The sequence below is a fragment of the Oryzias latipes genome, chromosome 16 (assembly GCF_002234675.1).
Source record: "Oryzias latipes chromosome 16, ASM223467v1".
Classification (NCBI taxonomy): domain Eukaryota; kingdom Metazoa; phylum Chordata; class Actinopteri; order Beloniformes; family Adrianichthyidae; genus Oryzias; species Oryzias latipes.
Window position 1 is genome coordinate 20,593,746 of NC_019874.2, and position 17,905 is coordinate 20,611,650.

The 17,905-nt window shown below is 38.7% G+C and overlaps 1 protein-coding gene across 1 annotated transcript; it reads left to right on the forward strand.

Moving 5' to 3' along the window:
* The first annotated feature begins 224 nt into the window (after positions 1 to 224).
* On the forward strand, positions 225 to 17,253 carry cops7a (COP9 signalosome subunit 7A). Its single transcript, XM_004077991.4, has 8 exons — positions 225 to 338; positions 5,918 to 6,040; positions 7,423 to 7,498; positions 8,260 to 8,348; positions 10,664 to 10,866; positions 10,974 to 11,079; positions 15,517 to 15,686; positions 16,775 to 17,253. The coding sequence occupies exons 2-8, from the start codon at positions 5,918 to 5,920 to the stop codon at positions 16,812 to 16,814; spliced, it is 807 nt and encodes a 268-aa protein (XP_004078039.1). The 5' UTR covers positions 225 to 338; the 3' UTR covers positions 16,815 to 17,253.
* Positions 17,254 to 17,905: the final 652 nt, after the last annotated feature.

Genomic DNA, 17,905 nt, shown 5'->3' on the forward strand with positions numbered 1-17,905 from the left:
CAAGTGGCAAAACAGTATTGTTAAAATATCTCTGTCATTGCCTTTTATTTTAATTATTAAGTGAATGCCTACAGGACTTTTTATGGAGCTTAGGTCTTACCAGTGTCTAGCATTTACTAAAGGCAGGTTGACGTCTTACATCAGCTCAGTGACAGGGAATCACCGCTAGAGGCCGCTGTTTTTGTCCTAGGGGGTAAAAATCGGTGGAGAAGCTCGTTTGTCCCACCCACTTTATTATGTTGTCCAATCAGTGAGGACGTTGCTTTGTTGTCGTACGTGCGCTGAGCGGAACTGAACAGTTGAGGAGGAGGTTATCTGCTAGAAACCAACATAATAAGGTACATTTTGAGCATAACGAGCTGTATTTCTCTAATTTTACTGAGGATTTGCCTGCCAGTTTTTACACATTTAATATTTTACGTCATGTTACATAGTGAATTAAACTCTAGAAGGGTTTTAAATGCCGTGAGGCCTAAACGTTTGCCATCAGCGATCTCATCCCAATGCTAAGCTATTAGCTTTCGAGCTAGCATGACACATTCAGCTTGAAGGCAAAATGTCATCAACTATTTTCATTCTGATGAACAAAACAATTGAGGATATACTTATTTAAAAAAAATCCTACATACTTGTTTTTTTTTCTTTTATCTGTACAAATAACGTGAAATGACGAGAAGTGAGTTAGGTTTTTCCAAACTTTATTGATCAACAACGGTCATACTACTCTGCCAAGAATAATGTAATATTGGAATAAAACAGTTTTTGTTCAAATTTAACTATTATTTAAACTGCACTTTGCAACAATAGTCCGTTTGCACATTCAAAGGTGTACGTTTATCGTAAATACTTTCTTTTAGAAAGTAACACCTATGATTTCGTTCAAATAAACCAAAAAATAATTAATTTTACTCTGCTCAGGTATACATTTTCCTATAGTTGCTCAGTTGTAGAGTGTGGTAGTGTGTTTTCATATTTTTTACCTATGGTTTTAAGAAGTTTAATGAATTTGAATTTGAAGTGAAATTATATAAAACAAGCAACAGAGGCTACAAAAGATATCCTGGAATCAGTTTAATCTGTCAAAATTACCCACAAATGTTTTCTTTTAAACTAGCCACCATGCTGTTGCACAGCAGCAGTCTTTCTTTTTCTTCTATATTCTCTTTTTAATAATTCTTCAGAAAGTTCTTGTATAGATAGCTTTGCGTTTACTCGTCTGTCCTGTTAAATCTAAACCTGTACTTTAAGTTTGGCATCTTGTTTTTTTTATTACGGTACTCAGGTTGTTCTGGCAAAGCTTATGTTTTGATCTTTATTTTGATGTAGGATGAGCCTTTGACCATTTAAGCAAATACACAATGCTGCAGAACGATGTAATAGCTGTGTTTGTCTTGGCTGCCTCTCATTCTGTTTAGGTCACTGATCCGAGATCTAGCATACCAGCCAATTTCATTATATTTCCTCCTCCGTGTTTGTCAGTTGATGTCACACTCTAACTCAGTCATCTTTTTGGTAGTGTGTTGTCAGGTTTCATATCCTGCTGGATGCTTTTCAAGCACTGACAGAATTGCCGTGATACTATTGAATATTGAAAGAGGTTTTTTTTATCTCATTTTAATATCAATAACTAAGGGAATCACTTTGTCTGCTGCAATTCTCACATACAGTACACCAACTGGGGAGTAGTACCTAAACTTCATTAAGACTACTTGCTGTGATTGGTACGGTAATAACATTTTATTCCTTTCCTGCTGGTTCTTTGTTATAGAGATGAGCATGTAAAAAGGGTTGATATTTTAAATAAAAAAATATAAAATCTGTAGTAATATAATTAATCTTAAAAAAAAAAAAGTAGTATCAAAAAAGGAATTGTTCAAAAACTTGTTTAGAATTCCAAATATCAATATTAAGAAAGATAGGAAAGATAAGAAAATTTTTGGAAAAATCTCCAACGCTTGCATACAAAGATTTTGTGTGACAAAACAAAGATTGAGATTTTCGATTCCTTGCTCTATAGCATCTTCCTTCATTGTTCAGCGTGTAGAGTTTCCTGGCCAGGGCAAACCTCTTTGTTATGCTGTCTTAGCAATACCCTTTTCCTGTCGACCTTTGTGCTTAAAGTTTTCTGTTCACAGTTAGAACTGAGATTGACTTACAACTACAATTAAGCTACAATGGAAGCTGTTGTCCTTTGAGCTGCCCTTCTGTTAACTTTCAGAAATTTGTTTTGTGATTTACTTTTGACATTTGATATAACTCTGCCTTTCAGAGTTTTAAACCATTTCTGACTAACTTTGATTTGATTTGATTTGATTCAGTTCTTGCCTTGGATCAGTCTGGTTCATCGGTTCATCAAATAATCGACTAATTGTTACACTCCTCATATAAAGTATACTTGTTGTTATTAAAAGCAGGAAATGGAATGCCATTTTTAGCTTTCTGTTGTAGCTTTTTGCTTTTGTAATGCTGTCACCCAGTTACAAACTCCTAAGAATGACGGATTTATCCCAGTAAAAGAAAAGAACATGTATAGATATTTAGCTAAGGCTACGTAAGTGTTTGTTTGCGCTAAAAGACAGAAGCAGCAGACAAATTAGAACTCAGTTTTCTGGGTTTCATGGCAGCACCACATCATCTGAGCTCAAATTCTTCTGATTTAGAATCTGGCTTTGAGTGTCAAAGAAACTCTTTAGAACTGCTATGCAGTCGTGTTCAAAGTCAGAGATGTGTTCTTAAGAATAAATTTTTTTTTGGTTCAAAAGATTCAGAGATGAAGAGAGAAGGGAACGTCTCCATAATAAAATTAAGAGCACTGGAAGTTTCCACCAAAGAAATTTGGAGTGGTATGTTCAGTGCCAGATAGTTGACAAAAAAATTTATGTTCTTATTTTCCTTTAAATGTATTAATAAATAAAACACATTTATTTTACAAATTCTTTTAATTCAATGAAAATTTATTTGACTCTGTAATGAAGTTGCTTGTTGGGATTTGATCTTTTTTTATCATTACTTATCGTAAAAAATTTATTTAAATAATCTTTGATTAAAAAATGTTTGACTCAAAATACTATAAAATGTATCAAATTATAGTTTTATAGTAATCATATTAAAAGCTGTTCAATTATGAATCTATCAGCAGTTCGAAATCAGTTCAGTTCAGTAAATGTTTTTTTTTTTTCATTTACCGTAAATTCCGGACTACAAAGCGCACCCGATTACAAGTCGCACCCACCCATTTTCACGTGTTTAATTAGTTTTATACATACACAAGCCGCGTCAGAGTACAAGCCGCGCATGTGTTAGACCATATTGTCATCCTGACAGATCACGGCCAGTATTCCAGAGTGAGTGCAATTCATTAGCACATTGTGGGTGGTGCCAGCTTTGCCTCTGGCTCATGTATTTGAGTGTATCGACATCTGTCAAACAGCATGGACCTCTATTCTGTTCACAAGTTCCTCAGTTATGGTGTTTTTATTTCATTTTTTTTTTACTTATTGACAATCTAGGTATCATACATAAAATTACAAACAGTAACCATATAATCAACATTACATCCCTCAGTTATGATGAGGAAATTTACATCCGCGATTCCACATTTCCCATGAGTCTTAGGGGCTAAAGGCGGGGCCAATGCCCGGCTCGCCATTCTGTTGTACGTGTTTAAGAATGAGCAAGTATCAGCAGTGCATGGAGGGGTGAACGGGTACAGCTCTCCTTCCGCTTGTATCGCGGCAGCGTTGTGGGAGTAACAGGGCTGGTTAAAAAACACACCGGTAAAATACAGCAGCGGCGACTGAAAAGCGCGCCTCAGCGTGATACGCGCGCCTCAGTGCGGCGCGTGCGTCAGAATTCAGAAGCCTCTGCGCTCCGCGGACGCCTCTGCGCTCCGCTCCCGCCCTGCGCGCTCCTTGTCTCCCCTTCCTATGTACTCCGACACCTCTGGCCAGGGCGGCTTCAAGGAGGAGCACTTCGTCCCCGTTGCGCCGGTGGATGAAGCAAATCGTTTCTGTGCAAAGCAATCGGACTTAATACTGTACGTTTTGTGTATGAGGGGCGGGTGCGTTGTTACGTGTGGGAGCCTTCAGACTGCCATCGGCCCCGCAGCTCAATCAGCAGGAGAAGATGTCTCCAGCTCACACGGAGGCTGTGAGTTTTTCAAAGCAAAATTCCGCTTTTACGGTTTCCTTAGAAACTGTAAATGGAGTGTAAATTCACTCCATGCGCTGTTCTCTCCGTCACGCAGCAAACCGGCTTTTCCAAACCCGTTGGTGATGGTGGACTTTTTTACGCTGCTTTTAACGATTGCTTTTAACTTGAAAGCTTCATCATAATGTAGCGGCGATCACGTGCACGTTGGGTGTAATGGCACCAAAGGATTCTGGGATGCGGCCGGGCATGCGTGTTTCATTTTGTTGAACCATGACTGAAGTGTCTAAGACCTGAAGTCAAGTCCATGCTGTTTGGCTGCTTAGAGGTTTGTTGAATATAAATGCCTTGTGCTTGGTGTTAGTTAAAGAACTCAAACTATTCACTGAGTTCGAAAGTACGTACATGGCGGCCGCTAATTAAATCCATAAATTAGCCGCGTCACTGAATAAGCCGCAGGGCTGTAAGCGCAGGAAAAAAGTAGCGGCTTGTAGTCCGGAAATTACGGTAAATGTTTTTTCTCAAATTGTTTTAGAGAGATTCTACTTTGAAAGGTACACCTGGGTTTTCCCTCTTTCAGAAGTCAGGAAGTCTGAAGATGAATTGAATAAAGCTTTAGATTCAGAGCTTGGTCTGACTTTGAAAAATACCATGAATTATAAGAAGCGATGCTTCTGAGACACGCAGTAGGTTAATTTGATTGGTCCCAGCACATGTATCCTCATCTGTTCAGCATGTTTGGAAGTGCGCTCTTTGGCCCTCTTTGATGGTGGTCCAGTGGGATAGCATGTGAAAGATCTTCATTTGTGCATCTGAATGCTTCCGAATTTTCGTGTCAAAATAAATGCATCCTATCAGCATGTGCTGAGAGCAATAAAAGCCAAGTAGACAATTACTATCTGTGTTCCCCAGATTCCCAGACGCATTCATTTTAGGAAGTAGCCTTGGGTAATGAAGCTAGTCTGATGCAACTGCAATAATTTTATCCTGCATTTGTAATACTTCCCTTGTGTCCCAGGATGTGTCTGCTGGGATTTAAGATCCTAAAGTATCACATCAAAGTCTGTGAAAGACTCTGTTTTTAACACTGGTATAGTTGTCAGTTATGGCAACTTAGAAATAGAAAAAGGATCAAACTGGTATTTATTGGGGCTGCTTTTTTAATAAATATTTTCTGGATATCTCTTGTGTTTGTGACAGTCTGTAAAATATTGTTTTTATTTAATGTTATTACTCTCAGATGTATTTCATTTAAATCGTAATTATCTACAAAATTATGAGGCCGGTTTGTTGGATTGCTTGAATAATTATTCAGCCCAACGTGCATTCACAGGAACTGTTAATAAATATGCATGCAGTGCTTCTTCATTCACTTCACTTATTGCCCGGGGGGGTGCTGCCGTGTGCGGCTACACTCCCACTACAAGTGATTTTTCAGGTAGTGTGAGTTTCAGTGTACTGGTGAAAAGTCATCAGGTTTTTTTGGGGATACATAACCAAATGAATTAAAATGTAAAAATCTGTTTCCAGGGGTGAACTTGAAAGCAGCATTGCACGAATGCTCTAAAGTCACACCATTAACAAACTACTGTGAAAGTTATTCATTTATTCAGTAACGCATGTCTTTTCATTATTTTCTTGTAAAATGGAAAACCGTAATTAAACAGTGTTTGGCTAATAAATGTGATATTAGAGTTTTTTAGAGTCCTGCTCCACTACTTGTTATCTGATGTGCTCTCTCTGCTATGTTTGTGTCTCCTGGCATCAGATGGAGGTGGAGCAGCTCCTTTCTCTGTCAGGCTCAGCTCTGGCCCAGGCTGTCAGCTCTCTGCTGGAGACCCCCGGCCTGTATGTTTTCTCTGACATCCTGGAGCTGCCAAATGTCAGAGAGGTAAAGATACTCTGATTTATTTGTGTCCTTTAACTCCTGGATGCCTTGTAGGATGAGGAATGTGAAAAGGTCTCAATTTGTTCATTAAAGGTTTGGATGACATTTGATCAAAGCTGTTTCTAAATTACCCACAAACACATGGGTCATATTGGATATGTCATTGGAAAATACATTTGTGTTTCAGTTACTAAAGTCATAAAACACTTTGTCATTGTTGTAGAAGTAGTTCCTAAAAACATCATTCTGGGCAGGATAAAATGAGATTTATTTATCAAAATTCAACATCAAAACAAAATGCTGCACATACATACCAGTTTCCCCTAAAGCCCCACAAAGAACGAATCAAACCCTGTTCCAGAGGGTTCATGTACCGAAAAATATGAGGTTTTTATAAAACTAACAGTCAAATCACATCTTTCTTTATTTACCAGATGCTTGAAACGTGGTTTCTTGTTGGTTGTATGGAAGTGAAGCATCGTTGCAGAAAATTGAACACCTGAGGAAAATCGGAATTCCATTTACAGCCATGTGTTTGTGGCATACAGGGCAGAGAAAGCACCTATGTTTCTGCTGTCTGATCAAACTAATCTGCTACAATTCTGCTTCACGGAGTGCATCATTATTGGATGCATGTAATTCTCAGACTCTGGTTAATATTCACTGTAATTAATTTCATTTTTTTCCCCAAACTTGTTCCCTAAAACAACATTAGAAGGCTTTTTAATTGAAAACTATAGCTTTGATTTTCTGTTTTAATATTTACATTCTAACACAATTTGTTTTCCCTCCCCAATCATCCCTCATGATGATTTCCAAAACATTTAGTCTTTCCGTTCCAAATTAAAAAATCCAACAGTTAATATCAAATTTTCTCATTTTCTATTTAATGCTTTGTTTTTTCTTAAAATTCCAGTTTTCTTTTTGTCTCTACAACTAATCAGTGAAGCAGTTAGAGAAAGTACTTAACCTCCAGCTAAGCCCACTTCACATTTTTGTCTTAATCGTCTAAATTTAAAGAGTGGAATTTTGTAATGTGTGCCTCCTCAGGTGAGTTTGTGAAAAAAGTAACAATTGAGAAAAATAAAGTGGAATGGTTTTGAAAACTCCTTGAATAATAAAGTTAGTCTTTACAAGCAATGCAGGACTAAAAAAACAGTAGAGACTCATTGAAATGCAGCATATTAATGCAATCCTCCTAAGACTAATCAGCTAAATTAATTTTAAACATATTTAATTGCTCCTTGGAGGGAAATTAAGCAAATAGAGAAAAATCCCTTAGATGTGTTCAGATCTAGTAGAAAGTCAGAGTTGATGTGGCCTTCCTAAGAAAAAAGGAATTTCAATGAGTAAAAGATCACCTTTTGTGTTTCCTCCAACCACAGCTGGAAAACGGCCCGCATGCACCAGTGTACCAGCTCCTCAACCTCTTTGCCTATGGAACTTACTGCGACTACAAAGGTATTGCAGTGACAGCACTATGTAAATAAGTGATGGGCTGGAACTCTTTTATTAAGCTGTATTTCTTTCAGCAACATGCACACTTTAACACCAAATCTTTGAAGACTCTCACTTGAGACTCCGTAGACAGTTCATTACTAGATAAAATTAATGGATCACTTTCATAATTAGCAAGTTTCCCTCAAGTGTTGTATTTATCTGATAGTTTTCGATGCCAAAGCAGCTCCGGCACAGATGGACAGTAAACTAATTTTTTCCTGACTCCATTTGCCCTCTGTGTAATGCATCAGGAAGCTTCAACAAGAATGAAAGTTTTAATTATGCTTCAGTTTATGCCGTTATCAACCAGCAGCTCGGAAAAATAATGTAAGGCAGCGTTTTGTTTCCTTCCCTTTCGAGTCACGCTGTCAGGAAGCACATTTACTTTCATAGGGCTGTGTAGTGGAGCTCTTAGAGGAGCTGTCAGAGCTGCTGTCTCGAGGGGGTCTGAGTCCTGTCACCGGGGGGGAGGACTGCAGCAGACACAGTCACTGGAGACAAACCTACTCCCAACTTTCCTCCAACTCTGTTGTCTGACTCCATAAACAACTTAACACCAACCAGCAGAGCATTGTGTATAAGTGCCTTTCAGAGTAATAACCAGCCTCTCAATTATACTTGACTGTTTAGCCCTCAGCAAAGTAAGACTAAATACTGTCCTCGTATGTGTTCTGTCATCGTGTCTCATTTATTCATTTTTATTTATTTGTCTTTTGCTTTAGAGAGAGCAGCCTCTCTTCCAGAATTGACTCCAGCTCAAAGAAACAAACTGCGGCATCTCTCCATTATTAGCTTGGCTTCCAACCTCAAGGTACATATTCATTATTTCCTTTTTGCAGTTTTACATAGAAGTTCAGATGAGCTGCGGTTTGGTATTGATTTCTTCTAATGCCTGGCCAGAATAGACAGCAAACTTTCTGCAGTGGCCACACAGCTGCAGGCTTCATAAAGCAGTCACCAATATTAATGAAATATGGACAGCTCTTCTTTTAAATATTGCCCTTCGGTTTTATTCTGTCTGAAAATCAATTTCTTTAAAAGATTGCCAAAAACTGCCTCTGTTTGGTAAGTCACTTTTTATATTCCGGTCAGGTAAATTAGAGAGAAAAGCCAATAACAGAAGAGAATATTTTAAGAAAAATGGACATGTCTTATAACTTCCTTATATGGAAGTAATACTTCTCTCCATTAGGGCTGTAACAAGTACCAGAGTACTTGTATATTCGCTATTTGTTCCAAAAAAAAAATTGGTATAAATATTCGTGACGTTCAAGAACACTAATTTACGATCTTTTTAAATACGGTAGAATATGCAGAATAATGTTGGATTTGAATAATGTTGGATTTAAACTAAAAAGACCAAATGTGCCGGTTTAATTTAAAGTAAATAATTCTTTTAAAGTAAAGTTTCAGTGAAGTTTCTCATTTTCATGGTAAAACTATCACGTGTGTTCTGTAGATGAACTTCAGTTAACTGAAATAAGCGTTAAAATATCGATTTTGTTTTAAATAGAGTCGACAATTTCAGTAAAAGAATATAACGAATATTTAATTTAAAAAATCTCCTGATTAATTATGGGATGTCATGTGACTATGGAGAAGTCGTACCAGAATCCGTCTGCAAAATTTTTATATAAATTGTGGGAGTTTTTATTTTTTTATTATTATTATTTCCACTAAAAATAAAAATAGTCAGTTTGTAAAGCATGTCTGTTGGAAACTCTGAAGTCAGTTCAGATTAAAGGACTGTGAGTGTTATCTAGTATTCTTTCTTATTTTGTTGTCTATCTACTAGAACTCGTGTCAGCTAGACTTTGAAGATAAGAAAAACTGTGTAGAACATTTTCAAGATTTTTTGTGAAATGATACAAAGCTACAATAACATTTATGCATTATAGGCATGATCCAAATAAAGGTATGAATGATGGTTATTAAATACATATCATTTCCAATTTGAATACATTAATTAATAGGACATACATACAGCAACCATTCAAACATAATATATGAAATGGTAAGAATCTGTGAATTGTTTATCTTGAGTCATTTCTATTAAAGTCAAACCTTAAAATAGTTGGGCTTTTTTTTGTGTTGTCCAGGCTTATTTATTGCAGCTCCTTCTATGCTGGCTTGCCTAAAGCTTTGGTGGTAAGGCTGCAGCTGGTTCAAAATGCAGTGGCTAGATTTATCTGTGGTGCTAAAAAAGTACAACATAACCCCGATCCTGGTTTCATTGAATTGGCTGCCAGTCAAACATTTGATTTTTATTAAAATTCTTGTCTTACCTCTTATCTTTCTATATTTATTTTCAAATATTCCCCCCTAAAGTCCTTACACTCTCTGGACCAGTATGTGCTACTGGTTCCAAGAACCACATGCAAGTTTCAGGGTGACCCCGCATTTGCTGTGCTGGCTCCTAAACTCTGAAATAATCCACCACCGGCTAGCCTTCTTGGAGAGTTTTAAAGCCAAACTGTTCCTCAACTACCATTCCTTAGTATCTGCCTAGCTGACCCTTTATTATCTTTTTTAACTCTTGTTTAATTATTGTTATCCTTTCTATGTTTTATCATTATATCATTTATTGGTTTGACCTTGTCTACAACACTTTGGGTCTCCTTGGATGGTGGTGGAAGGTGCTCTAGAAATGAATAAAATGAATAAATGAATGAACGATTCGTGTATCAAATTGGATCACCACCTAAGTAAGGATTCACACAGCCCTACTCCCAAATCCCTTCTGCTCTTCTGCTCCTAAATCACTGGGTTATAATCCTCAGAAACTATCCTTCACTTTTAGCTTCCTCTCACTCCATTAACACGAACCTTTTCACTCCTGCACCCTGTTTTTCTCCTTAATATGTCACTGCTTTTCTTGCTTTGGCCCTGAACTTTCTTAATTGCACAGTGATAAATTGTTACATTCTGCCTTCCTCATGTTCGTCTGGCAGTGACATTTAGACAAATGAGCATTTTGACTGCAGCATTTTCACCCCTTTTTTTTTTATTCCTTAAAATTAGTCAGGATTTTTTGTCTGCCTACGTAAAGTATTCCCAAAATAAATAATTAGCCAAAAACAATGGGTGTGTTGATGGAAGCCGGTTCTTATCTGCTTTTCCCCTCAGTGTTTGCCATACTCGCTGCTCCTGCAGCAGCTGGAGCTAAAGAATGTGCGGGAACTGGAAGACCTGCTGATTGAGGCCGTTTACTGTGACATCATCCAGGGTAAACTGGACCAGCGGAACCAGCAAGTGGAAGTAGACTGCAGCGTGGGCCGTGATTTGGGCCCCAATGAGCTGCCAAACATAATCAACACGCTGCAGGAGTGGTCAGTATTCTCTCCATGTGTTCGTGCAAACCTCTCAGATTCATCTGTCAGTTTTCATTTTTCTAACTCGCCGTCGATCTCCACGCCCCATGACTTTCCTCTCTTAGGTGTACAGGGTGTGAGGCAGTGCTTTGTGGTATTGAGGAGCAGGTCTCCAGGGCAAACCAATACAGAGAGAGTCAGCTGAAGGTCAAAGTCCAGGTGGAAACAGAGGTTAGTCTTCATCTCTTCAGGCGACGGTTTTGTTTTTTCCTCCAGATACTTCTGTACATGTTTTTTTTCTCTTCAGCTTCTGTTACTTTGCTCCTGGCTCCCTTTGGTATTTTGAATTCCTTTTGATTGCATACTTCATTTTTTTCTCTTTCCCATCTGCTTCTTTTAATCGTCCCCTCTGTTCAGACTGGCTTTAGTATAGTTCTGTATTGCACTAACATTATCTTTTTGTAATTTATCTATTGATTTATTTGTTTCCAGGTGCACCTTGTAAAATGGTTTGATTGGCTGATAATCTAAAAAAAAGACTTTTTATTTTGGATTTTTTGTTTTTCACTTCATGGTCCTAGCTCAATTTAAATGTCATTTTTTTCAGCAGTTTTTTTTATTTTGTCATTATTTTCCTACTGGTTGAAACAATATACACAGGCAGCTAAACAGATGAAAAACTGTTCTATTATTAGGATGAGTATTCAGATTGAACAATATATTCACTCTTCTCAAATAATCTCCAGTCACAAGGTTTTATCCCAAAGGTGATCTATTGGATTAAAGTCCTGTGACTGGGGATTGTTTGAGTCCAGTGAACTCATTGTCAGGTTCAAGAAACCAGTCTGAGATGAATCCAGCTTTGGCGGTTGATCCTGCTGGAAGCAGCCATTGGAAGATGGTACACTGTGGTCATAATGGTATGGACTTGGTCAGCAACAATACTCAGGTAGACTGTGGTGTTGGAACCATGCTCGGCTGGTACTGAGCAGCCTTAAAGTGTGCCATTACGCCACCAGCGGCCTGAACTGTTTATACAAGGCAGGATGGATCTATGCTTTCATGTTGTTGATGCCAAATTCTGACCCTACCATCCGAATGTTGCAGCAGAATAGGAGACGCACCAGGCAATGTTTTTCCAATCTTCTGTTTTCCAGTTTTAGTGAGCCTGTGTGAATTTTGGCCTCAGTTTCCTGTTCTTAGCTGACAGGAGTGGTACCCGGTGTGGTCTTCTGCTGCTGTAGCTCATCTGCCTCATGGTTGGAGATGTTGTGCGTTCAGAGATGCTCTTCTTCAGACCTCGGGTGTAACCAGTGGTTATTTGAGATACTGTTGCTTTTCTATCAGCTGGAACCAGTCTGGTCATTCTCCTATGACCTCTGACATCAACAAGGCATTTCCACCCACAGAACTGCTGCTCACTGGATATTTTCTCGTTTTTGGACGGTTGTGGGTGAAAATCCCAGTAGGTCAGCAGTTTCTGAAATAGTCAGAGCTGCCCGTTTGGAACCAACCAACATTCTGTTCAAAGTCACTTCAATCACCTTTTTTCCCCATTCTGATGCTGGGTTTGAACTGCAGCAGATCGTCTTGACCATGTCTAAGTGCCTAAATGCATTGAGTTGCTGCAATGTGATTGGCTGATTAGAAATTAGGGTTGACAAGCAGTTGGACAGTTGTGCCTAATAAAGTGGCCAGTAAGGATATACAGTCAGGACCATAAATATTTGGATAGAGACACATTCTTTCTAATTTTGTTTCTGTACATTACCACAGTGAGTTTTAAATAAAACAACTCAGAGAAATTGCGAGAAATTGTTACAGTTTTAGGAGTGGCAAAATCAACAGTGTGGTACATCCTGAGAAAGAAAGAATGCACTGGTGAACTCAGCAACGCAAAAAGACCTGGACGTCCACAGAAGACTACAGTGGTGGATGATGGTAGAATCATTTCTATGGTGAGGAGGAACCCGTTCACAACAGCCAACCAAGTGAACAACACTCTCCAGGGGGTAGGCGCATCAATATCCAAGTCTACCATCAAAAGAAGACTGCATGAAAGTAGATACAGAGGGTACACTGCAAGATGCAAGACACTCAGAAGCCTCAAGAATAGGAAGGCTAGATTGCACTTTGCTAAAAAGCATCTAAAAAAGCCAGTACTGTTCTGGAAAAATGAAACAGACAGATGGACAGATGAAACCAAAATCAACCTCTACCAGAATGATGGCAAGAGAAAAGTATGGAGAAGGCGTGGAGAAGCTCATGATCCAAAGCACACTACATCATCAGTAAAACACTGTGGAAGCAGTGTGATGGTCTGGGCGTGCATGGCTGCTAGTGGCACTGGGACACTAGTGTTTATTGATGACGTGACACAGGACAGAAGCAGCCCAATGAATTCTGAGGTGTTCAGAGACATACTGTCTGCGCAGATCCAGGTGAATGCAGCCAAACTGATTGGGCGGAGTTTCATAATACAGATGGACAAGCAAAGAAGTGGAATATTCTTAAATGGCCAAGTCAGTCACCTGATCTTAACCCAATTGAGCAGCATTTCACTTTTTGAAGACTAAACTTCAGACAGAAAGTCACACAAACAAACAGCAACTGAAAGCCGCTGCAGTAAAGGCTTGGCAGAGCATTCAGAAGGAGAAAACCCAGCATCTGGTGATGTCTATGAGTTCAAGACTTCAGGCTGTCACTGCCAACAAAGGCTTTTCAACCAAATATTAGTAATGACCATTTTTATGCAATCTTTTTGTTCAACCCATGGAATAAAAGCTGAAAGTCTGCACTTCAGTGGCATCTGAGTTGTTTTATTTAAAATTCACTGTGGTAATGTACAGAAACTAAATTAGAATGAATAGAAAGAATGTGTCTCTGTCCAAATATTTATGGTCCTGACTGTATGTCTGTTTCTCACCTCATTGTTTTAGTCTTGCTTAACGTATCCGTTATAGAAACATATTTTACACTTTTTAAACAGGAAAACGTTTACGGTAACAGAGAACAAACGTCTCATTTGTACCACAATCTAAATATTGCAAACATGGAAAGAATTGCTGTTGCTCCTCTGTGAATAAAAGACAAACCCACAAAGTCAAAGTGAAATGTTTTGCAGTGTTTGTGTGTTTTCTTTTTCTTTTAAAACGGTTCAAACTCACAAAAGTAACAGTAAATAAAATCAAATGAAAATCTGGCAATGCTATGTCATTGCTGTTTAACAGCATCATTTTGAGCAAACAAATATGGACAGAAGTGATGAAACTCTAAACAACATATGCTCCCTTTAGGAAAGGACCTTAAGCGTCTTAACAAAATGTCCAGCTTTACCTTTTTTTCTTTCTAAACCCCTGAGAATCCTTTACTTTGTAAACCATGTTAGCAAACACCTATTGTCACCTTTACTAATTGGTTCACTTTCGCTCAACGTGTTAATACGACCAAATCATTCTCAAGATTCTTTGGCTTTCATCTTGTTTTTTTCTTTTTTTTCTCTTTCAAATATTCAGTTCAGCAATGAAAAAAACAACATTGGATCTTTATTGCTTGATTTTCAGTACCTTTCTATCTATTTTAATGACATTTCCTCTGCCTTTAGCAGAGGCACACCAAGAGCTTTCTCCTCAGTTTTATGAGCTAGCTGTTGTAAAAAATCAATCATTTTGCATCACATGCAGTGGTCTCCAACCCCTGTTCCTTGTGAGCTACTGCCCTACTACTTGTTTTGCAGCTAACCCTGCTTCAGTAATTACTGGTCACCTTGATCAGATGTGTTTAGTCAATCAGAAACTAGGCTCACTCAGTCCAGCTAATCGGGAATTACTGAGGCGGGGTTATTGGCAAAACAAGCTGGGCAGTAGCTCATGAGGAGCCGGGTTGGAGATGCCTGCATGCTAGCCACTTCTATAGGTTTATCTTTAAGAGATACAGTTTTTAGAAATGGACACATTTGGTTCCTAGATCATTCTAAAGCGCTGATGTCCATATTGTGAATATTCTATTGCAGAATGACTTCCTCATATCTCAGGTACTAAAGTAATGATGGGTTGATCAAAACAACACAAAAAATACTGCAGTGCATACTGACAGACTTTTAAATGGCTGAGTGGGTGTCTTTGATTTCCTGAAATAAATAAATCATCTTGTGCCTTGGCAGTCATTATTTTCTGATAACATTCATTTTCTTGACTGCCGAATTTCCTCTTTCACACATTCCCCTCATGTCACAGATGCAACAGCTGCCTCTTGTAGGAGCTGTCAGAGAAACACTCGCAAAAGCTCATTTTTAGCTATTTAAAAATGTCCATAAGATGCTATTAATGAGTTTAAAAAAAGAAACTAGCTTCATGAGATGTCAAGAGCTCAGTTCATCATGAAATGCTAGAAAATAAATCAGTTCTTAGTGTAATAGCTACAGATTTTTGCCTTGAACTTGCAGGGAACAACCCACATTTTTTTAAACAGCAGCATCAGATGACTTTAAAACTGCTTAGTAAAAATGTTCAGAGTTACAGCCTTATTTTAGGTTTTTAAATGGAAAGCTGAATGGAGAAGCCAGTTAACTAAAGTTGAGTAGACTTTAGCAACCAGAACTGTGTTATTTATGTTTTAGAAAGTGAATAATGTAATGATTAACAAAACCTTCATTTTTTTTTCCACTAGGTCTCAAACCTACAGAAAACGTTAAAGGCCAGTGCCGCCTCTCCCTCGTCCGGCCCCGCCCCAGCTGGTGCTGCTTCCAATCAGGATGCTGATCAACCTGCAGAACCCAGAGACCCCGCCTCCTCCCAGGAACCAAGGCAACCAGGCAAGAAAAGTTCAAAAGTTAAAGGGTAAGTCCTATCTCATCACCTCGCACAGATTGTTTTGAAATTATTGTCCCCTGAAAGCTAGGAATACATACATGGACATTAAATGTATATTTAGAGATGATATTTTCCCAATTGTGGCTTCTTTTTCAGTTTGAAAACTAAAAAAAGTAAAAACTGTCATTTGCACATAGAGGCTTTTTTTATCTTTTAGTGCAGCTTTTTGTTGGATTCTATAGAAATAACATAATGAATAGGAATATTTTACACTGAACTATTAAAAGTGTGACATTTAAAAGACATTTTCACACACTGTGATAACGCCGTTATTTCAGCGCTCCTCCTAAAGTAAATTCCATAGAAACTGCTGTGTCTTCATTTCCTCAATAAACACCAAAAAAAGAGGGTTGCTAATTTAAGTGGCTTGTCTTTCTTTAGAGAGTGTGTGTCTGCATGAAGCAGTTTCATTATCAGATGCATATCAAGTGTTTTACAGCAGCATTACGACCCTCCTTGGTAAATATGCCTTTCCGTCCCTTTCTGATGGCTAATTTCACATCCATCCTGAACTGTAAAATGTCACTGGATATATGAGCGGCCTGCATTGCCTGCTTCCCCCAAAAGAAGCAGTTTCCCTCCAGCAATCAGCCGAGATGTTTCACGTGTCTGTTTATGTTGCTCCTGCTGAACAGAAAGCAGTGATTATTTTCTGGCTGCCTGTCACGCTGTTAAGAAGCACCGAGCCCTGTAATTTCCATCATTCAACACCGCGCTCCATTCAGAGGAAAATCCACTCAGTGTTTTAAACTCCAAATTAATGATAGCTTAACCTCAATCCTCAAATTAAAACCAGCAAATTTGAAAGGAGAGAATGATGGTGCCGCAGACAGAATTAGAATTTGTTTATTTGCCAAACTTCTTATTAATTTGCGGAAATAGAAAATCCACTCAGATCAGTTCCAGTGGGGAAAAAAACTGTTTTCCTTGTTTGCATCCAGGTTGCATCAGTTGTTTATTGATGATTACAAGCTCATAAAAATCAACTTCTATTAAAGAAAGAAGTCAAGCATCTCGCATCAATTCAGTGTTTCTGCTGGCTTTGTCCCACCCAGACTGCGCGGCAGCGGGAAGATCTGGTCCAAGTCTAACTGAGGACAAAAACCGGGACAGGACGACGGACACTCACTGATTGACGGACACTCAGATGCTCCGAACAAATGCGACTCCTTTCTCAAGAAAACCTTTCTTCACATGCAGTACATCACTGGAATTTCCAGCCGCCTCCACGGATTCAGAAAAGCATCGGACTTATCGATTTAACAGCTTTGACGCTGCAGTTGTCAAAAGCCTGACAAGCAGACTCTCAGTGTAAATACACAGCACACTTGTAACACATGAAGACGGAGTTCACTTTGACTATAAGGAAGATCAGAGTGCTGGAAGAGAATGTTTCTCTTCCTTTCTTTTTTTGTTGTTTAGATGAATTAAATGCTGCTTTGCATTTTTTTCTCTCTGCTGACTTGAGGCTTGTATAAAATCGGAATTTAACTTGTCAAAAAAAAAATTAAAGGAAGCTCTGTACTTATTTGAACTGGCTTATTAATGTCACTGTCACTTCTTTTATGAAACACACTTCAAAGTGCATCTCTGGAGGGTGCACTTCTAAATGTTAACTCACAGAAGGGGGGCTACCCCTGAGCAGGTCAAGTTATTAATTAGGGCATGTCCCCAAAGAGATGATTGTATTATAGAACTCCCCATCTGCACCATCAGTCTGGCTAGACACACTTACACAGCCACACAACAAGGGCATTCATGCTTCAGATGTTTTGCCCCAAGCTTTAATTTCTGATCTAGCCTCCACTTTCGTTATCTTTTCCTCCTGATTTATCATACTCCTCCATCTCTCACTTCTTTAATCCTGTTCCTCCTAAACTCACCCCTCTTCATTCTGCCTGACAGTAATAGGGACAATTATGGCTGACCAGCCATGATGGAGACCAGCAAGGAGACGGTTTCATTTAGCCCTGTCTTTCTCAGTTCCGCCCTTTCTCCAACACCAGGCCTCCTCACCTTCATAAATAATTCTGTTAATTTCCGTCCGCTCGCTTGACTTCCTCTTCCTTTTTTTTCTCTTTTTTTTTTTTTCCGCACAAGCGTTGAGTCGTGATTTCTAACACCTGTACTCTCCTGGAGGTGATGGTTGGAGAAAAAGGAAGTAGTTAAAGCAGCCGTGATGTGAC

What these genes read in the sequence shown, in the direction of transcription:
- cops7a (XM_004077991.4), top strand. Translation starts at nt 5,918, where the DNA reads ATGGAGGTGGAGCAGCTCCTTTCTCTGTCAGGCTCAGCTCTGGCCCAG. An exon ending in AGCTGCCAAATGTCAGAGAG is followed by an intron (nt 6,041 to 7,422) that starts GTAAAGATACTC and finishes CTCCAACCACAG; the next exon opens with CTGGAAAACGGCCCGCATGC. An exon ending in AAGTCCAGGTGGAAACAGAG is followed by an intron (nt 11,080 to 15,516) that starts GTTAGTCTTCAT and finishes TTTTTCCACTAG; the next exon opens with GTCTCAAACCTACAGAAAAC.